This window comes from Neoarius graeffei, chromosome 28 (assembly GCF_027579695.1).
Source record: "Neoarius graeffei isolate fNeoGra1 chromosome 28, fNeoGra1.pri, whole genome shotgun sequence".
Classification (NCBI taxonomy): Eukaryota; Metazoa; Chordata; class Actinopteri; order Siluriformes; family Ariidae; genus Neoarius; species Neoarius graeffei.
The window spans coordinates 51,071,194-51,093,576 of NC_083596.1; the positions used below are offsets into that span (position 1 = coordinate 51,071,194).

Genomic DNA, 22,383 nt, shown 5'->3' on the forward strand with positions numbered 1-22,383 from the left:
TGGGACGGCCTTGGGCTGAGGTGCCCCAAACTCCCAACTGGCTGCTGTTAGCATGGCTGCTCTGGGTATGTGTGTGTGTTCACTGTTTCAGATGGGTTAAATCCTTTATTCGACACTTCAAGCACAGTGAAATTCATCCTCTGCATTTAACCCATCTGAAGCAGTGAACACACGCACACACCCAGAGCAGTGGGCAGCCACACCAGAGCGCCCGGGGAGCAGTCAGGGGTTCGGTACCTCGCTCAAGGGCACCTCAGCCCAAGGCCGCCCCATGTTAACCTAACTGCATGTCTTTGGACTGTGGGGGAAACTGGAGCACCCGGAGGAAACCCACGCAGACACGGGGAGAACATGCAAACTCTGCACAGAAAGGCCCTCGCTGGACGCTGGGTTCGAACCTTCTTGCTGTGAGGCGACCGTGCTAACCACTACACCACCGTGCTGCCTGAGAGGAATTTCACAAGTGTGTGACGAATCAAGTTTCTTTTCTCCTGAACCTCTGAGTCCTACAGTTTGGAAGGAAGGAATTATAGAAGAAGAAACCTTTATTCGTCACATGCACATTTCAAGCACAGTGAGATTCATCCTCTGCATTTAATGCATCTGAAGCAGTGAACACACGTGTGCGCACACCCAGAGCAGTGGGCAGCCACACTACAGCGCCCGGGGAGCAGCCAGGGGTTCGGTACCTCGCTCAAGGGCACCTCAGCCCACGTTAATCTAACCTAACCGCATGTTAGGGGGAAACCGGAGGAAACCCACGCAGACACGGGGAGAACATGTGAACTCCACACAGAAAGGCCCTCGCTGGACGCTGGGTTCGAACCTTCTTGCTGTGAGGCGACAGCGCTGACCACTACACCACCCATTATAGTTATCTCATCTCATTATCTGTAGCCGCTTTATCCTGTTCTACAGGGTCGCAGGCAAGCTGGAGCCTATCCCAGCTGACTACGGGTGAAAGGCGGGGTTCACCCTGGACAAGTCGCCAGGTCATCACAGGGCTGACACATAGACACAGACAACCATTCACACTCACATTCACACCTACGCTCAATTTAGAGTCACCAGTTAACCTAACCTGCATGTCTTTGGACTGTGGGGGAAACCGGAGCACCCGGAGGAAACCCACGCGGACACGGGGAGAACATGCAAACTCCGCACAGAAAGGCCCTCGCCGGCCACGGGGCTCGAACCCAGGACCTTCTTGCTGTGAGGCAACAGCGCTAACCACTACACCACCGTGCCGCCCCATTATAGTTATATTTCATTTATTTATTTTTGCAATATTGTATTTATTTTATTTTTTAAGTTTAAAGTTTAGATAATATTATTTATTGTGCTTTTCCCCCCCATCAGTGGGCTGCTGTGTGTGCGCGCGCGCGTGCAGAGTTTTATGAAACCGACAGGGGGCGCGAACGGGCGCGCGCACACACACACACACACACACGCACGCGCGCAGTGTGGGAGGCAGCGCGCGCGCTGATGCTGTCCCGGAGGTTCGGGATTCGACCCGGTGTGCGCGCGCGCTTTTGTCGGGATCGCGTTAATATTTAAAGCGCCTCCATCTTTATTTCTGTGAGGCATGCAGGAGGAGGAGGAGGAGCGCGGCTGCGTGTCTCGCGCGTCGTGATCTCAGCGCGGAGCAGAGAGTCCCGTTAATCCGCTCCGACTGGAAATAAATGGTTTTGGAGCTGGCAGCTCCCGCCGGTGCAGGCCCGCTGCTGCAGCGCTCCATCCCGCACATCGAGCGCCTTTTCCGGGTCAGGGTGAGCTGCAGCGCCGCCGACACCCCCACACACCCCCACACACACCCACACACACACCCACACACACCCAGCGGCCCCGGGACGCACAGCCACACCCACTCCGAGCCCAGGAGCGAACCGGAGAGCGGCGGCCGTGTGGTCGTGATCATCCGGGATGGCACGGAGGAAGACTGCAGCAGGGCGAAAGTAAGTGCACAGGGACCTGACAGCATCACGGGGTGTTTACTGAGGACCTGCTCCACACACACACACACACACACACACACACACACACTGAGCTCAGGGTGAAACATACAGAACAGCAGCAGAGAACTAAAACCACACACCGGGGATCAGCTTCCTCCAAATGAGGCACTTTATTTCCACATCAGCACTTTAAACCTTCTGTCAGAAATAAAACACTCCTCGTGCTCTTATGGAAAATTAATCAACGTGATCATGTTACCGCTGTTATCTCCATGACGTTGATGGTTTTCCTACAACAGCAGCGCGCCGGTGCACGGAGTGTTTTATTCCTCTTACACTCCAGACATTTCACCACCACCGAGAAACTTTTTCGTTGCGTTTAATGTTAAAAAATAAAGTTCTCAGTCGCATTAAAGCAGCCGTAAACAATCTTTCCGTCACCAGACCACTACAAGAAGACGCGCAAGCTCCTCTCTCGCACCCACACGACATCAGAAAACACACAGCTTTTTTACTTCTGACTGTTACAAAACGCTGACACTAGAGACTCCTTCCGTGAACGCGACGTAAAAGTATCACTTTTAAATTTTGTTCTCGGCGGCAGCGCGTCTCACACGCACACGTCCCTGTGACGAGCTGTTACAGTATTATGTCAGGACGAGCGCATTAATATCCATCTGTACGGCTGTCAGAGCTGCATATGATTACAGAAGCGTACGATCTTTAAAGCGGCCGTCTGTAAATTTGGGTAAGTTTCTGTAAATCTGTAATAACTCTATAATAATTTAATTATTATTATAAACATTAGATCCTGTGCTCCTGAACATGAGCAACAAATCTCCTTTGTTTCTTTACTTCATGCCTTTGTTTACATTTTTCTGGCCTGGAAATGCAGCCCCGCCCCTACCTTAAATACTACCCTTAAGCTCCACGACTTTTTCTTTCAAAAGTAACTCATGAGGCGTAGAGAGTTTTCACAGATTGGGTGGGGTCGGGTGCAGGTGACGATAAAGTTCTTGTTATTTTAAATTGCAGTTCACTTCACTAGCAGCAGAGGGCACTAAACTTTACAAACAGCTTCTTTAAAATAATCACTGATGCCAGAAATTATGATGCGAGATCAGTAACCTGTAACATTTATGGTGATTAATAGCCTAGCTAGCTTGTTCATTAGTCTAACACTTGCTGCTAGCTGTTTATGTTCAGATAACATCGCGTTATTGAACAGTTAATACACGTTAAAATATTTTTTCAGTCTTTCACATGAGCATGATGAACGTGTGACATTGCATCACCTTCGTGTCAGCTGCATAGCTAACTGTTTGTGATTTCAGCCATATTTATCAGTGCCTTGGACTGAAATCGGTATTTTTCATCAAGAATTTACCTTCCTTCTTAACATTCCTTTTCTTGATATGGATTCAAGACCAAAGTTTCTAACTAGCAAGGATGATTCTGGCAAAGTCGTTAGCTCACTAACTAGCATTTTCTGCCTTAGAACTCAAAATGTTTCTTTCAAAGCTAATATCAGTGAAAATTCACTCAAAAACTAGCATTTTTAAGTGGATTAGCATGAGGTGCTATGTTCTGCTGTCTGAGATTTCAATATTTAAAGCCTAAACAGATTAGCACAGCTTAAATTTCTTATGTGAAATGTTTGTAATGTTGTTTTTTCGCGTTTATTATTCTGTGCTGTTGAGTTGAATAGTTAGCATTGTTGTTGAATGCTAATTATATAACAAGCTAATTCGTCCAGATCATTTCAGGATGTAACTTGGCATCTTTTTGGAAAGAAGCTCTTTCCTATCTGATGCTCTCATGATGATGGTGTTTACAGGAACGCACTGTGTGTGTGTGTGTGTGTGTGTGTGTGTGTGTGTGTGTGTGTGCACGCTCACAAAGCTAGTGTTCTAGCAGCCGTGATGCACAGCATGCATGGAGAGTGCGTGTGCGGCGCTCCACCGTGGGCCTCGAACAGGCCTGATGCGCTGCTTCACGGCAGAACACACTCCACTTGTTGCTATGAGACGAGCTGGTGTGTGTGTGTGTGTGTGTGTGTGCGTGTTGCTTGAGAGCACGGTGGCCTTGCTGCTTTCCCAGCCTGTGTTATGGAGGAGGTGAGGATGGAGAACAGGAAAACAAGTGATGAGAGAGAGAGAGAGAGTGTGGAGGAGGACTTGGAGATGCGTAACGTTTACAAAATATCTGTCTTTAATTTCTTGGGCCTGTTGAAATCTTTCATGACTCACTGTTCATCGGCCATGTTGGGAAAGTTTGTGGTTATGTTTATGATGTTGTGTAAACACTGAATCGTTGCGTCATGCTTCATCAATGCTTTTACTTCCTGTCAGGATTGTGTCAGTTCTTGTGTTTGTTCTGATTAATGACTGATCAATTCTGATCCAGATCTCTGAGTCACAAATACAGCAACCATTTCGGTTGCGTTCAGACCGACCGAACACATTTCTGTGTTATCGAGAGCAGATATAACATTTCTAGAAGTTCCAGAGGTCCGATCCCGTCCCAACCGAAGGCTCCGGCGAAGTATCGCAACCCGACATGAGTTATCAAAAACAAACCGATGTGTACAGCACAGCTTCCTGTTCATGGGAATTCCACATTATTCACATTCTTGCTCCATCTCAAATCCCAGCACAACAAGACCAAGTAAATCAGAAGGCGAGTGCCCGGTGAAGCTCCAGAACCATGATAAAGATTATATTTAAGGGAAGTTTAGAGTTATAAATGTAATCCTCAAGCACCTCAGGACAATCTCTTACTCCAGTCCAGAGCTAAACATCTACAATACCAAACTTCATCCAGAACCAAGATCAAGTTTCAAGAGCAAAAAGATTAATTACGTTTTAGAAGCAACTTGAGAACCAATTTCACATTACACACAGACTCTAGAACCAGTGTTGTAGTCGAGTCACAAAACCTTGAGTACAAGGCCAGTCCAAGTCATAAAAAAAAATTTCGAGTCGAGTCCGAGACTCCAACCGCACCATGTGACGGTGTCTGTTTCAGCGCCATTAACGTGAGTTTGTTCCTGAACATGCCGTATGAACAGGTGAGTGTGCTTCTCTTTGTCAGGGAGTGTGAAGTATTCTGTCAGGGATGGCTGGGAGACGGATGTACGTGCAGAAAGTGTGTTTATTAATACAAGTGAAGACGGTAAACAATCCAGAACGGCAGGTAAAATCGTGAAACAGGCGATAGGTCGAGCGAGGCACAAACAGGCTATCGTAGACTCGGCAGGATCAAAGACGAGAAACAGGAAATCAGGGATCAGGAACCCAAACAAGGGAATAAGGCTCGGTAATGTGTCAGTAACGCAACTCAATACTTCGCAAAGTAAGTGTGTTTTCACAGTTTCTATATCGGCAAGCTGATTGTGTCTTAATCCTGTGCAGGTGCGAGTCGTTTATGTTGTGTGCGCGAGAGTCCGCTTGGCATGCGCGCTGTCCGGAGCGCCCGAGAGTCTATCTGATGCACGCATCAAGGCATGCAGGTGTCACACTCTTACACGAAATTAGTACAAAAATTAACGTAGGTATAAATATCTTGCGCCAAATTATTATAGCATGTTACAAAAATTTAAGAAAAAATTAGAGTCCTCGTCTCTAATTTACGAGTCTGAATGCAGTTAATGTCCGAGTCTGAGTCCGAGTCATCAGTGCTCAAGGCCTGGTCGAGTCACGAGTCCTTAAAATGATTGCAGGAGTTGGACTCAAGTACTACAAGCCTGTCTTGAACCGATCTCTCACACACACACACACACACACACACACACACACACACACACACACACACAAACTCTAGAACTGATCTCACATCAGACACACTGATTCTAGAACCGATCTCTCTCTCTCTCTCTCTCTCTCTCTCTCTCTCTCTCTCTCTCTCTCTCTCTCTCTCACATCACACACACAGACTCTAGAACTGATCTCATACACACTGACTCTAAAACCAATCTTATGCCTGACACACAATGACTCAAGAACCAATCACACACACACACACACACACACACACACACACACACACACACACACACACACACACACACACTGACTTTGAATGTCTGCTGCAGCAGCAGTGCTGAGGTCAGCAGAAGAAGCCTGAGATCAGCTGTTAGCAGCTGAGTTGAAACTTTAACCTGATCTGAGATCAGATATTATGGAGTATAAGAGACTGCAGCGTCAGACTGTACGCTGATCTCAGGTCAGATGTGAGGATTTAGTGCTGACTGTAGCTGACCTGAGTCAGCTGTCACTTTGCAGCAGTGTGATGCACGACAGAACTGGACTGATCCAAGATCAGTTTTAACAGTTAGTGTCACTAATTCAGAGTTGCAAGCAGTGCTTCTCTGCTGATTTGGATTCAGTTCTTCAGGGATCAGCAGTTATGTCGTATTGGACCCCTGAAGGTAGACTGATCTAAGATCAGGTGTGAGGAATGAGTCCTGCTGAGCCTCGGTTCACTGATCTGGAGTCAGTTGTTACACACCAGCATTGCTAAGATCAGCAGAAGTAGTGGCAGAAGACTGATCTGAGATCAGCAGACTGCAGGAAGTGGTGCTGCTAAACCCCAGCTGAGTGGAACTGACCTGAAATCAGCAACGTTGTATAAGAAACCCGCGACTGACTGATCTGAGACCAGCTGGATGTGTTTGATGTTGCGAACACTCAGTGAGTGCACTGAGTGCACTGACAGGCATGAGACTTTCACCTGACCTGGGATCAGCTGTGGTGTGAGTAGAGGTGTTTGTCTGCAGCGCTCGGCCATACGTTGATCTGACATCAGTTTTTAAAGCCACTGATCTGACATCAGCTGTTGTTGTAGCTGAGCAGAGGCGGAAGGGGACCCTGAGGGACGCGGCGTCACGACTCAGAGAGACGGCCGTGTCACAGCGAGGAAGGAGGGGAACACACTCCGACACATCTGCAGAGACGGAGAGAGAGAGAGAGAGAGAGAGAGAGGATGAAAAGGGATGAGAGGAGGAAGTGAAAGAGAGATGGGGGAGGGGGAGGAGAGAGAGAGAGAGCCCCTAATGTCGTAAGACTGTTATTTCCAATGATATGTTATTCTGAAACTTTGCGTATTGCGTAACACACACACACACACACACACGAAATGTGCCGCTCCACCTCCGTGTCATGGCTGTGTTTACATGTGCACAATGCAGCTCCATGTGACTAGAGCATTGGCGTGTGTGTGTGTGTGTGTGTGTGTGTTTCAGGCTTGCCCAGAGAACATTGTGCAGTGTTTTGTGTTAGTCGTGACTGCTAAAAAGCAGTTAGCTGATGACAGGACTGCGTTGCTAGGCAACCGGTGTCATGAGCACAGAGAAGCCTCTCATAGCTGGATGGTGATATCGGCTTACACACACACACACACACACACACACACACGCAACTACAGCCCACACTACAGCTCTGTTCACAGGTACATAGGCAGGAACTCTCACACACACACACACACACACACACACACACACACACACACACACACACACACACACACCTTCATGTCTGGATTTCCAGTAAACAAATAAACATTAAACAAATTCCAGTAAACACATTCCGAACCGTTATAATACCAGGATTCAGCTTTTCCACGTGCCCCTGCGTCACCTGATGTACCTGTGAAAGTGGGCGGGGTTTCTGGATGAGACGCACTGCAGCTGAGAGGCATGTCTCATCTCATCTCATTATCTGTAGCCGCTTTATCCTGTTCTACAGGGTCGCAGGCGAGCTGGAGCCTATCCCAGCTGACTACGGGCGAAAGGCGGGGTTCACCCTGGACAAGTCGCCAGGTCATCACAGGGCTGACACATAGACACAGACAACCATTCACACTCACATTCACACCTACGCTCAATTTAGAGTCACCAGTTAACCTAACCTGCATGTCTTTGGACTGTGGGGGAAACCGGAGCACCCGGAGGAAACCCACGCAGACACGGGGAGAACATGCAAACTCCACACAGAAAGGCCCTCGCCGGCCACGGGGCTCGAACCTGGACCTTCTTGCTGTGAGGCGACAGCGCTAACCACTACACCACCGTGTGAGAGGCATGTACAACTCAAAATTTGCATAATTAGTAGTGTTTTTAGCTGAATTATCTCTCTAGCCAAGGGAAATTAGCGAGTTTTACTAGCACGCTAGATTAGCTCTGATTTGACTCCGTTCATATTAAAAACAACGTCATGTCCAGTGAAGGATACGCCCTGAAATACACCGCACACTTATTGCTCCTGTTCATGGTCGGATGAAGAAGAAGAATAGAACAACATTCTCTTTAACGTAGGAAGGGTTTTAATGAACCGAGCTTGCTAACTAGCGCGTTGAGGAAAATCATGATTCAGCAAATTCAATGTTTTATTTTTAAATATTTGTCTGTGGACCATTTTGATCTTGATATTTTGAGGGAATCAAACAGACTTCACTCAGTCCACCCTTTAACACAGCGCGAGGGATTGACCTGAAGCCGAACGGTGAGGGGACGTCAGTCAGGGCGCGATGTAAACAGTGTTGGAACACAGCCACGCGGTGATGGCGAGACAGGAGAAGTTGTGTTCTCTCTGGATAAACGCTCTGACGTTCTGAAGCATCACACCGTGAACTCAAGAGTTTTTGCTTCTAATTGAATAATTTCTCCCAATCAGAGATCACAGAATGTTCCGGACTGTTTAGTTCCACCAGTAACGTGAGAGAACACCAAGCTGTCTCAGCATGTACAGTGGTGCTTGAAAATTTGTGAACCCTTTAGAATTTTCTATATTTCTGCATAAATATGACCTAAAACATCATCAGATTTTCACACAAGTCCTAAAAGTAGATAAAGAGAACCCAGTTAAACAAACGAGACAAAAATATTATACTTGGTCATTTATTTGTTGAGGAAAATGATCCAATATTACATATCTGTGAGTGGCAAAAGTATGTGAACCTCTCGGATTAGCAGTTAATTTGGAGGTGAAATTAGAGTCAGCTGTTTTCAATCAATGGGATGACAATCAGGTGTGAGTGGGCACCCTGTTTTATTTAAAGAACAGGGATCTATCAAAGTCTGATCTTCACAACACATGTTTGTGGAAGTGCATCCTGGCACAAACAAAGGAGATTTCTGAGGACCTCAGAAAAAGCGTTGTTGATGCTCATCAGGCTGGAAAAGGTTACAAAACCATCTCTAAAGAGTTTGGACTCCACCAATCCACAGTCAGACAGATTGTGTACAAATGGAGGAAATTCAAGACCATTGTTACCCTCCCCAGGAGTGGTCGACCAACAAAGATCACTCCAAGAGCAAGGCGTGTAATAGTCGGCGAGGTCACAAATGACCCCAGGGTTACTTCTAAGCAACTGAAGGCCTCTCTCACATTAACATTAGCCAGTGTTCATGAGTCCACCATCAGGAGAACACTGAACAGCAAATGGTGTGCATGACAGGGTTGCAAGGAGAAAGCCACTGCTCTCCAAAAAGAACATTGCTGCTCGTCTGCAGTTTGCTAAAGATCACGTGGACAAGCCAGAAGGCTACTGGAAAAATGTTTTGTGGATGGATGAGACCAAAATAGAACTTTTTGGTTTAAATGAGAAGCGTTAAGTTTGGAGAAAGGAAAACACTGCATTCCAGCATAAGAACCTTATCCCATCTGTGAAACATGGTGGTGGTAGTATCATGGTTTGGGCCTGTTTTGCTGCATCTGGGCCAGGACGGCTTGCCATCATTGATGGAACAATGAATTCTGAATTATACCAGCGAATTCTAAAGGAAAATGTCAGGACATCTGTCCATGAACTGAATCTCAAGAGAAGGTGGGTCATGCAGCAAGACAACGACCCTAAGCACACAAGTCGTTCTACCAAAGAATGGTTAAAGAAGAATAAAGTTAATGTTTTGGAATGGCCAAGTCAAAGTCCTGACCTTAATCCAATGGAAATGTTGTGGAAGGACCTGAAGCGAGCAGTTCATGTGAGGAAACCCACCAACATCCCAGAGTTGAAGCTGTTCTGTACGGAGGAACGGGCTAAAATTCCTCCAAGCCGGTGTGCAGGACTGATCAACAGTTACCGCAAACGTTTAGTTGCAGTTATTGCTGCACAAGGGGGTCACACCAGATACTGAAAGCAAAGGGTCACATACTTTTGCCACTCACAGATATGTAATATTGGATCATTTTCCTCAGTAAATAAATGACCAAGTATAATATTTTTGTCTCATTTGTTTAACTGGGTTCTCTTTATCTACTTTTAGGACTTGTGTGAAAATCTGATGATGTTTTAGGTCATATTTATGCAGAAATACAGAAAACTCTAAACGGTTCACAAACTTTCAAGCACCACTGTATATGAGAGAAACAGAGAGACAGAGAGAGAGAGAGAAAAGAGTAAGAGAGGGAGATGGAGAAAAAGACACCCACAGAGAGGCAGAGAGACAAACAGAAAGAGAGAGAGACAGAAAGACTGACAGACAGACAAACAGAGAGAAAGAGCGAGAGATAGTGAAAGAGAGACAGACAGAGAAAAAGAGACAGATAAACAGAGAGAAAGATAGAGACAGACAGACAAAGAGACAGACCCACAGAAAGGCAGAGAGACAGACAGAGAAAAGACAGACAAACAGAGAGAGAGACAGACAGACAGGGAAAGAGAGACAGACAGAGAAAAATAGGCAGACAAAGAGAGAGACAGACAGAGAAAGAGACAGACCCACAGAGAGGCAGACAGAAATTGAGTGAGAGACAGACAGACAGAGGACGCGATAGAAGAGTGCTGAGGAGGAATGACACTTGTTTATAACTTTTTTACAGGTCACTCACTTCCTGTTTTTTTCTTTTCTATCACTCTTTCTCCCACACTCCCTCCATTCCCTCTGTTATTTTTCTCAATCACACGCTCCCTCTTTTTTCTCTCACTCTCTCTTACTGTCTTTCTTTGTTTTCCTTCCTGTTTATCTCTCTCTCTCTCTCTCTCTCTCTCTCTCTCTTCTGTTACTTTCCTTCTCCTTCTTTTAATTTTAACTCTCTCCCTCTCTCTGTCCGTGTGCAGGATTACATCGTGTCCCTGATCTCTCCGGTGCAGAGGCATCATGAGCGTTTGACCCTGTGGCTCCAGCGTCGTCTTCGCGAGCCCGAGAGCTCCGAGGCCCGAGAGCATGCGCCCGAGCTGATGGAGGACGAGGAAGGAGAGGAAGAAGGGAGTAGCTCGGAGAGCGAAGGAGAGAGACGGAGTGCAGGAAGAGGACACGGAGGAGAAGGAGGAGGAAGAGGAAGGAAACCTGAGCTGATGATGGCAACTAAACCTCACCGCCAGCTGTGTCGCTCTCCGTGTCTGGACCGTCCGAGTTTCAGCCAGAGCAGCACCCTACAGGAAATGCGCACTGATGACTCTCCGGCCACTCCCACTTCTTTGTCACTGGCACCACCCACTCCTTCAGTGGGCCACACCCCTTCAGATCGGGACTACCAGAGCAAAATGGAGTTTGCACTGAAGTTAGGCTACTCCGGCGAGCAGGTGGAGGCCGTGCTGAGCAAACTGGGACCGAGCGCGCTTACTAACGATGTCCTGGCCGAACTCGTGCGTCTCGGGAATAAAGGAGAAATCGAAGCACAAACACCGACGCAAACGTCCGCCGGACTAACACCAACCGGGTTAGCGCTAACCCCACGCGGCTCTGGAGCAAAAGAAGCCGTGAGTCCTGAGGTGTCACTTGAGGAGGAGACAAACGACACGTACGATAACCTCCGACCCATCGTTATAGACGGATCCAACGTGGCCATGAGGTACAGATTTGCGTGCTGGGTTTTTGCAACATGGTGTAAATTAGCTCAAATCAAACATGAGCCAGTGGGAGTGGGCGGTGTTGCAGAATAGAAAGGTTTACAGCAATGGAGAAATTTAGGAAATGTGAGAGGACATAGTGCAGTTAAATTTCTTTGTATCACACTTTTAACAATCAACATCGCCACAAAGCAGATTTACAGAAATCCGGATATAGATTTGCTCTGATTGAAAGAAGAATGTTGCCAGGTGTGTCACAGCTGGCCAGTGTCGTACATAAACGTGCTATATTAATGCCGTTTATTGAACCTGCTCATATTTTTGGTGAACGTTGAACTGAACGAATCAGTTTGCAACTAATGAACGTGACCGTGAGCCTTGGCTACTCTGGCGAGAGTGACCGACGCTCACGCACAAGAAGGCCCCGACCAGAAGGTGGCAGTGATGCAGCGTAAAGCCGTCTGGCAACTGCCAAAAACCATCAGAAGAAGAACAACCACTGTGTTTTAGCATTCTAGGAATTACATTTGTACTTGCGATGGCAATACAGGCGGCACTACGCTATAAAAACTACGCTTTTCACTTCACAGCTGATCAGCGAGGGTTTAGTCGTATTGAGCGGTAAAATATGAGACAAACCAGCATCCCTGGCTTTTAAAGCATCCTGTATAGGGCAGGACAGGCTTGATGATCACCTGTATATCAACGCATGTATCTTTTCGTATGTGTATAAGTAACTTGGGATCTGGAATGTTTTGTAGCCATGGAAACAAAGAGGTTTTCTCATGCCTGGGCATCCAGTTGGCAGTTGACTGGTTCCTGGAGCGAGGACACAAAGACATCACAGTGTTTGTACCAGCATGGAGGAAAGAGCAGTCCCGACCCGACGCTCCTATAACAGGTGTGTATGTAAAAGAACGCAGGACTACCGTGTCGGTTGTCAGGTTTATCCGGTTAAAGCGTGTTTCTTTTGTCGTTATGAGACGTAACATTTGATGCCACCTCTGTTTTCAGATCAGGAAATCCTGAGGAAGCTGGAGAAAGAGAAAATCCTTGTCTTCACTCCTTCTCGTCGAGTCCAGGGACGGCGTGTCGTCTGTTATGACGATCGGTTTATTGTTAAATTGGCGTGCGATTCAGATGGCATCATCGTGTCAAACGATAACTATCGAGATCTGCAGAACGAAAAGCCAGAGTGGAAAAAGTTCATCGAGGAACGCCTTCTCATGTACAGTTTCGTCAATGACAAGTAAGCTACAGTTTTTATTTCATTTTTGTTCTCTTGACTCTTTAGGCATGTAAACAGTAATGTTTCTCATTACATCATTTTAAGTTTTTTAATCTTTTTTTGTAGGTTTATGCCACCGGATGACCCCCTCGGTCGACATGGTCCAAGCCTGGAAAACTTCCTCCGCAAGAGACCCGTCATTCCGGAGCATAAAAAGCAACCGTGTCCTTATGGTCAGTACGGCAAATGTAGGCAACTATCATTACGTCAAAGATTAAAATACGGCTAAAAAAGTTGTAATTAAATATTTGACTTTCCGCTTTGTTTTTATTTTCTTCAAATTTTAGGTAAGAAGTGCACATATGGTCACAAGTGCAAGTACTACCACCCGGAGAGAGCAGCGCAACCTATACGCTCTGTTGCAGATGAACTCCGAGCTTTCGCCAAGCTCTCTGCTGTCAAGACCATGAGCGAAGGTGCTCTTGCAAAATGTGGCACTTCTGGCACCACTGCAAAAGGGGACTGTTCTGAGGTGAAACGAGTGGCGCCGAAACGTCAGTCAGACCCGAGCATCCGTTCAGTGGGCTGCGAGCAGGAGGAACGACTCTGCCTGGCTCGGAAAGCTGAAACTAGTTCAGTTCCGTCTTTAGTGACGGCTCTTAGCGTCCCAACCATGCCACCGACAAAAAGTCACGCAGCTGGGGCACTGAACACTCGTTCTGCTAGTAGCCCAGTACCGGGGTCACTTCACTTCACACACAGCTCGCTAGAACATGCTGGAAGCATCCAATACCCTCCAATTTTGGTCACCAACAGCCAGGGTGCATCCGTGGCATACAGTGAACCTTTTCCCAAATACGATTCCGTGGTTAGTGACCATGGCTACTATTCGATGCTGAGTGATTTCTCCACCATGAGCTTAGGAAGCATGCAAGACAGCTTTTGTAGCTTAGAACAGCCAGATCCGGTCGGAGTCGGAGGAGGATATCCTGGTAGAGCTTCCAGCATTTGTCCTGAATCTGGACGCAGCCACTCTTCGGACTCATTCTCCTCCTACGGTGGAGAGATGTACTCCATGGAAGGTAGCTTGGATGATGGGATGAAAGGTCCACCATCTGCGCAATCCCAAGTGCAATCCCAGGCACAGTCCCGCTTGCAAGCATTTGCACATGGATTCCACCATGAGGCTTTGACGAGAGTCCAAAGTTATGGCACGGATGAACCCAAACCGGGGCCACGCAAACAATCCTCGGCCCACCTTGTGCCTCACGCGCAGCATCCGGTGGTTGGAGCTCGATCCAGTTGCCCTGGTGACTATCCTCTGCTTCCCCAGAACATGTTGCCTTCGTCCGGCCCTACTCAGCCAGGCAGATCCTTGGGAATGACACGAATGGACAGCATTTCAGATTCCCGTCTTTATGAAAGTAACCCCCTCCGGCAGCGTCGGCCCCCTCTGTGTCGAGAGCAACATGCCAGTTGGGATCCTTTGCCGTGTGGGAATGAGCCTTACGGTTACGGAAGTTATGGATTGACGGGAGGACTCATGCCTTGCTGTGAACGAGTGATGGTTCGGAGTATGCCAGAAAAGATGGAACAGATTTGGAGGTCGCCGTGGGATACGCCACCAGGACCTCACGGACCGGTGGAACCGCAAGAGCGACATCCGATCCCTGAACATCAGTATCAGACTTACAGAAACCTCTGCAATATCTTCCCAGCATACGTAGTCCACTCGGTCATGGAAAAGAATCCTCATATGACGGATCCTCAGCAGCTAGCGGCGGTTATTGTAACGAAGCTACGGTCCTGTCATTGAACGAGTGAAGGAGAAGCAGCGTAACGTTTTACGTATTTCGTTTTGTTTGTTTGTTTGTTTGTTTGTTTTTTTTAGTTCAACACCAGATCTACGCAGCCAGTCACTTGAAAGATATAATTCTTTATCTTTTGAACTCTTTTCTTTGCATTAGTACCATGGTTCAAATTAGCAGTGCTACATCATGTAGCATGATTCTGGGTTGATCCATGTTTGATAACGGGCCTTGTACCAAGGTTAAAGAAATCATCCATTGGAGAATGAAGCATATTTGTTGTTGGATGAAGGTGTTTTCAGCAATTTAGTATTTCATGTTCACACATTTTAGGTTTTACTTTTGAGTAAATGGCAAAAATGCACTTATGATACAAAGAGGGACGCAAACCCGAGTCGAGATCACAAAGACCAGCCTTTTTTTTTGCTAATTTATAGTGCCGTATTTTCCAGACAATACATTCTATTGAACTCTATAAAACTCTCACCCCTAAATTCTGTCTGCTTTGAGGAATAAAAGTGATGATAAACATTGCTTTGTCATATTAATATAGCAGGCATTTTTATTTTATTGGATTATACGGCCTTTAATAGCTAGAGGACCTAAACATGTTACAGTTTGGCTAATATGCAAATTATACATGTTGCTCCGTGGTGTCAAACTGCGATGCAAAGAGTGTCTTATTCTCTGGAAAATATGGTAAGATTACCAATTTCAGTCATTTTGTCTCATAATGAACATGAACTGTAGTAGTTTTATGTTAAACACATTTAAATTTAGCGTGAAATTTAATTCTTAGGAAAGAAGTAATTAAAAAACCTCATAGGGAAACACTGATGAGAAACGATATGAGTGATACGAGTACAATTATGTATTAATTGCACCAGTGTAAATATTGTGACTGTGCGATTATCTTCTGTTTTTTTTTTTTTGCCTCGTGAAAAGGTGAATATGTGAAATTTCCGAAAGGAGCGTTAACTCTCGAGTACCTCAAAGCATGAACTTTGACCTTTTTAAACTTTTATGGCCTTACATCGTGTGACCTCACCACAAGTGTGTTAACGTGATATATATCTATATATCTATAAATATATTATATTTTTTCTGATGGTTGTCGAGGTCACCGTGTGTGTTTAGTATTTAAGCACTAGCGGTTCTTTAGAGCAATTATTTTCCTGTTTTAGCGATACCACTTTGCAAAGACTACCTTTGAGTGAAACACCGCCCACCTGCCAAAAAAAACACACCAAACAAACGGCATCCCTATTTCCTAACTCGCACAAAGCCATTTTAAAAGATTATTTCACGCTGCTTAAGCAAGGCCAAAAAGATAATCAGTGTGTGTTCGAGTGTGACGTAAACGCTAGCTCGTAGCTAGCATTATATAGCCTGTTAGATGTGTTTATTGTGCAGTAACTTTACAGAATCTAGAATATTTCTCAAATTTAATTTGAAATTGTTTACGTGGTCTTTAAGCTCTGTTTTGGTAACAGATTAGTATTTGGGCTGTGTAAGTCATGATAGGTATGATATTTTTCCAAATTTACGTGTTTTAATTCCTGGACGTTTGAAAAGATCCAGCGGCAGTGGTTTCTATGGACGATTTTAACTTTGGGATGGAACCTGCTGAGCTTGTCCACCTTGACGTCAGAGATACAGTCGATACACTCCCACTGGCTGAAATGCCTACGTAGCTTCAAATGAATTCAAATTTACATTTTTTTAGCTACTTAGCCTGCTAAATTAGCTAGCTTGTGTTACAACAAGAGGCTAAACGTAATTCGAGTTCCAGCTAAGAACAATAGCAATATATGTACAGAATAAACAAATTAGCTAGCTAGTAGAATGCTATAACCCGGACCGGGTCCTGAAATGTCCATTTTGTAACAGTGACGTCAAGGAGGACTCAGTGATTTCAGTAAACATACATGTAAATTTGAACATTTAGAAATGTAGTCATTATAGCTTTAACAAGCTCTGAATTGATGCATGAGATAATAAATTAAGAGCTCGACACTTAATTGGCTCTTTAGTCAATTAAGACGTATTTGCAACTTAACGAAATTTGTGCATTAATGAAGGGACGGGAGTCGACGTGTCTCATCAGCAAAATGCTCCTGAAGAGCATCTGTTTTCTGATTGGTGCTGGGAGACACCGTCGCTCCGCCCATCTTTGTATATTATTGTATTAGCGCAATCTTAGCAGAATCCTTGAATGTTCCAGACTTGGAGAAGTCTCTCTGCGTCTGGGTGGAAAAAGGAAACTTTATTTTGTTGTTGTGGTTTGCTGGGGTTTTGTTTTCATGAGCGCGGGTTACCGCTCGTGGGAAGGTTGCGACACACTGCCTACCTGTTTCTCCCTGTGCGATACACACACACACGGAACACCAGGCTGTCGTTGGGTTGTTTCTTACATTTGATTGACGGGTCGCTTGCTGCTACTTTTTTTTGCGCTTTATTTTTCAATTCTCTCGTTCTCACTTTCCTCATCATTCCCATGACACGTGAAAAGCATGTCAAAACCGAGGAATTTTATTTTCCTAACGTGGTCAGATACAATATCGGGATAATGGCGTTACGATACGAAAACTTATTCAGCATCTGTTCATATACTGAAGGAACATAGGTTCCTAGAAAGGTTCCTGGATTCTGAAAACAGGCCGGAAAACGTTCCTAATTTTCCAAATGGTTTCATGTGATAGCAAGCGATTTGGGATGGAGCCAAACAAACCAGCTTGGCTCCCAGCGTCATGCGACAATATTCTTACAGTTTTAGACATGTACTACGCACCACACCACTCCTGGAACTAAAATCATGCCTCCATACTGGAGTTTAAATGTATTTAAAGATTCAGTTGTTCCTGAAATAGTTTTGAGGTCCCTGAAAACATTCTTGGCTTCTTTAAAAGGTTCCTAGGATCCTGGATAAAAGTACCAGGCTTCCTGAAAAGGACCCAGAACTTTGATACCAGATCCCATGCATCTGTTTTAGGAACTGGGAGGAAAGTTCCTGGGTTCCTGAAAAGGGTCCTGGTTTCCTAATAAGGTTAATAATAATAATAATAATGAACACTGTCGTTAGTTCCTACTGAAAATATTTTAATAAAAATTTCTTTGGGGTTGATTTAAACTTGAACATGAAAAAACCTGAACTTAATTTAAAAAATAAAATTAAAAGGAAAGAAGGAAGCCTGTTAAGTGTCAAACTCCAATTGGAACCCCAGATGTAGCTGATCAGCCGGGACGTGTTCGCTGTCTTTCGCTTTGTCGTGGAGCTGCGAAGCTACAAAGTTGCGAGGCTAATGGCAAATATTTTCTTGACCAAATTTGAGGTAAATATAACATTTTTTCTGCATTGTTTATTTCCTGCCACTTCTGAGATGCACGCAGCAAGTTATCGCGCCTCAAATGTCGAGAAACGACCTTTGCTTGTTGATACAAATTGTATCTATTTCTTGATTGTAAAAAAAATATTTGAGCTGTACAGTATTACATATATACATATATATATAAATATAGAGAGAGTTATATATCTATAAAAATAGCTTAGTTTTATTTAAAAGGATAAAAAACGACATTAATGCCATAATGTTAGTGACACTATGTGTCACTAGTGTAGCCCATACAGAAGGCTTGTTTCCTGCCGGGCAAGACGTCTACAGACAGGGATCTCTCTCACCGACTCACTCTGTCTCTCATTCTCCATCTCTTTTTCATCCTTTTACTCTCATATTAAAAGACAGGTTATGGCTTAGAAGTGGGCGTGGCCAACACAGTGTAGGCGTGATTATCCACAGCTTTGCTGATTGAAACTGAGCTGTTTGTGCATCGCTGTATCCCACGTTCCCTTTGACCTTATCGAATCCGTCAGATCAAAGTATATCGTAACATTTCTGGAAAAGAGACACGCCCACTTACAAAGCCCCTGACACGCCAAGCCGACACTGGAGAACCGGCACCAGGCCAGAACTGTAAATCTCCACCTGGCGTACCTGTATCAGTGTCTGGAGTGATGCAGTGGTTTGATAAATTATTTACCGCAGGAGCATGTGATCTGAGATTGTGACTTTTTTTTTTTAAACAACTGTGGCCAGTAGGTCCTCAAAACAGAGTCCCAGGAACTTCAGTGGGAACCTGAGAGAGTTACCAGGTTGTGGGGTTCTTGAAAAGGTTCCTGTGATCCGGAAACATTCCTGAGGAGGTTCCTGTGGAGTTCCTGGTTAAAACTTACTCAGCTCCTAGAAAGAGTTTCTGAAATGTTTTCCAGGTTCCTAAAACAAGCTTAATGGGATCCTGGATAAAAGGTTCCTGAAATAAAAGTGAGAAGAATCCTGGATAAATGTTCCTGGGTTTGACAAATCTTGTTCGAGGGAAATTACAGCAGTTGGATTTGCAGTTTTACTGAATCACGATGAAAAAAATGTATAGTTTGTCTTTCTGGAACTTCTGCTGATGTGCCGATGCGTCACACACCACCATCACCACCGATACAGAACACACCGGAAATAATCTCCGGCTCAGTTGGCTCAGTGTGTCAGAATCCAAAGAGCTGTTCTCGTGTAGGAACAGGAAGTAACGTGATTACATCACAGATGGATAACACACTCTCTCTCTCTCTCTCTCTCTCTCACTTTTCTTTCAAGTCTCCATGATGTATGGATGGGGGGGTAACACACACACACACACACACACACACACACACACACACACACAAATGGACTGTATGCTACTGTCCAAATAAATAAATATATACATAATATTTTTCCTTTTGTAAATACTGAATCCACTTCAATTTGCACAGTATTAGTGCTTTTTACAAGCATGCACACACACACATGCACACACACACATGCACACACACGTCGCCTTGCAAACCCCAGCTAGCTCGGGTTTCTCTGTGTAATAAATAATATGAATAAATCACTCTGGACTTTTGTGTGTACTGAGATGTGGATTCATGCAGAATTCGAATATTATTATTTTTCTTTAAACTAACTCCCTTTCTCCTGACAAGTGCATTCTGGGTAATCTCAACATGGTTTGGACTATACTTGACTGTGAAATGGTCAAAATAGTGCACTCTGTAGTGAGCAGGGTGCGGTTTTGGATGTGAGCATCACCATGACAACATGTGAGTTCAGTTCTGAGATAAACGCAAAACAGTGTTTTTGATGACGAGTGATTCGGGACAGAACCCAAATGAAGCAACAACACAAGGACTTGTACACAAATAGACACATTTTGTATTGAGGTCACACACTGATATTTGGTTCTGTTAGAGATCACAGTAACTCAGATCAGGAAGTTTAAACACACTTAAAGGTTCCTTGATTCCTGTAAAATGTCCTCAGGCTTTTGAAAAGGTTCCTTGATTAAAAAGGTTCTGGGTTCCTCCTAAGGTTCCTCAGCCTTTAAAACATTTTTAGCTTGTGTTTCTGGTTCCTGTTTAAAGGTTCCTGGGAATATGCCTGGGATCCTGATTGATTGATTCATGTCTGGAAAAAATCTTTAAGAGGTTCCTTAGAAGGTTACCAAGTTCCTGAAAAAGTTCCTGGGATTTTGAAAAAATTCCATGTGTTAAAATTTGTGGGTTCCAAATAAGGTTCCTGAAAATGTTCCTAAGCCCTTAATATATTTCTGGATTTGTGGAACACAGTAAGGTTCAAATAAGGTTCCTTTGGTTCTGGAGAGAAAAAAAAAAAAAACAATGGGTGACCCTAACAAGGTTCCTGAGAAGGTTCCCAGGTTCCTGGAAGAAAAAAAAATCACTCATGTAGTGTGTACACAAGTTCATGGATGAAAAAAGATTCTGGGTTCCTAATAAAGTTCCTGAAAAGGTTCCAAAGCTCCTCAAAACATTTATTGGTTTGTGTAAATTATTTTAGGGTTCAGAGATGCCAATAAGGCTCACTGGTTTCTGGGGGGAAAAAATTCTGTCCTTAATAAGGTTCCTGGGTTCATGAAAAAGTTCCTGGTTTTTTTTCCATAATATGGTTCTTAAAACGTTCCTAAACTTCTTACACACATTTCCAGGTTTGTGAAATGATCCTTGGTTTGTGATTTTGTTTTTCCATTTCTGAAAAGGTTCCTGAGCTCCCAATGTTCGTTGTTTCTGGGGGAAAAAATTCCACAAAGGTTCCTGAGAATGTTTGTTTGTGTCTGAAAAGGTTCCTTACAAAGTTGCTGGGTTCATGAAAAGGTTCCTAAAATTGTCTTGCTGTTCAAACATAATATTGTGACTTACTGTGAGAATTTAATATCAGCGTGCGCGCACACACACACACACACACACACTCACTTGCCTTATAGACTATTGAACCTGCTGTGTGTGAATCCAGGACTTTAACACAGATGTGTGTATTGCAGCAGACGGAAGTTGGTTCTAGAGTCACAGCAGTGTATTCTGATTCTAGAACATCCTGTAGAACCAAATTTTCTCTGAGGATCCTCATGTCATGGACTGCTGAGATGTAAACTAAAACCATGATTACAAGACGAGTGTATTTAAAATTTACCAGCTCTCCCTCTCTCTCACACACACACACACACACACACAGAGTCTCAGGAATGAACAGATTTATCATGAACTCAACTGAAGATGTTAATCTTGATGTTTGCTATGACGAAACGATTAAATCGCAATTTTTTGTGACGCAGTGAAACAACCTCTTAATCGTGTCCTCAAAAAGAAACTCTTCATTTTTTCGGTTCTTTATTGTACCGTGTTGCATTTTGGGTTTGAGTTTTTGTGCCGTTGCAGGCCGGCTGAGTGGATTTGAACACTTTGAAGTCTCGTGGTGTAACAGCGATATACGGCTAAGTGTGTTTGGTTCTGTATCGAACGAAACACTCGCTTTTGAAAAAAAAAGAGAAAAGACAAAGCCCCCTAAAAAAAAAGGAACTTTGTAACTCTTTGGGTCTGTAGACTCAAACAAAATGTAAGTCTCAATGACAAAATGTGTTTGTTTTTCTTCAATAAAGCCAAGCCCTGTTGGTTATGTCAGTTTCGACTCTTCTTGTTTTTGGTTTCTCTTCCTCAAAATAAAAAAAATCTTGCCCTTTCAGAGATTTTTACTCACTGCCTGTTGTTCCTCCACACTAGGGGGCGACATACTGATCATCAATAACCACTCATCTTTCAGTTAGCCCCGCCTCCTGTGCTTTGATAGGCTGATAGCTCCAACTCACAGTTACGCAGCGTGTTTATGGAACATGAAGGCAAAAATAATTCCCACTCCGTGTTTCTCTGGTTGCTATGGTCATGTGAACAAATGTACACTGTTGAGAACATTTAGAACTCTTTGTGGTTCTTCCATTGTCCCTCTAGAACATGGAATACCAACCAAGGGGTACTCCAGGGGCAGGGTTGGGAACCAGTGCTCTGGAGGAACCTTTTACTGAGTGAGCTGGAAACATAGAAGTAAAAAATGGAAAGAATGAAATCTTGAGGAACCTGAAGAGTTCTCTGGTTGTCCTACTGATGGAACCCTTCAATGTTTCTCTGTCCAGTCTGCTTCCAGGCAGAAATCTTTATGGAAGCTAATTATGGAATAATTAAAGCCCTTAATTATGGAATGAACTCTTGAAGAAATCTTTTAATCTA

The 22,383-nt window shown here is 44.5% G+C and overlaps 1 protein-coding gene across 2 annotated transcripts; it reads left to right on the plus strand.

Moving 5' to 3' along the window:
• Positions 1-1,461: 1,461 nt before the first annotated feature.
• zc3h12b (zinc finger CCCH-type containing 12B) lies at positions 1,462-21,778 on the plus strand. 2 transcript variants are annotated; one of them, XM_060913426.1, is made up of 6 exons: positions 1,462-1,955; positions 11,013-11,746; positions 12,506-12,645; positions 12,759-12,993; positions 13,099-13,205; positions 13,320-21,778. In XM_060913426.1, the coding sequence occupies exons 1-6, from the start codon at positions 1,683-1,685 to the stop codon at positions 14,786-14,788; spliced, it is 2,958 nt and encodes a 985-aa protein (XP_060769409.1). In that variant the 5' UTR covers positions 1,462-1,682; the 3' UTR covers positions 14,789-21,778. The 2 variants fall into 2 exon arrangements, with proteins under 2 accessions (XP_060769409.1, XP_060769411.1); XM_060913428.1 differs by having other exon boundaries at positions 1,462-1,769.
• The last annotated feature ends 605 nt before the right edge of the window (positions 21,779-22,383 follow it).

Excerpts from the sequence above, each read along its gene's own strand:
- zc3h12b (XM_060913426.1), top strand. The coding sequence starts at position 1,683 with ATGGTTTTGGAGCTGGCAGCTCCCGCCGGTGCAGGCCCGCTGCTGCAG. Across the intron at positions 1,956-11,012 it reads AAGACTGCAGCAGGGCGAAA|GATTACATCGTGTCCCTGAT; the intron begins GTAAGTGCACAG and ends GTCCGTGTGCAG. Across the intron at positions 13,206-13,319 it reads AAAGCAACCGTGTCCTTATG|GTAAGAAGTGCACATATGGT; the intron begins GTCAGTACGGCA and ends TTCAAATTTTAG.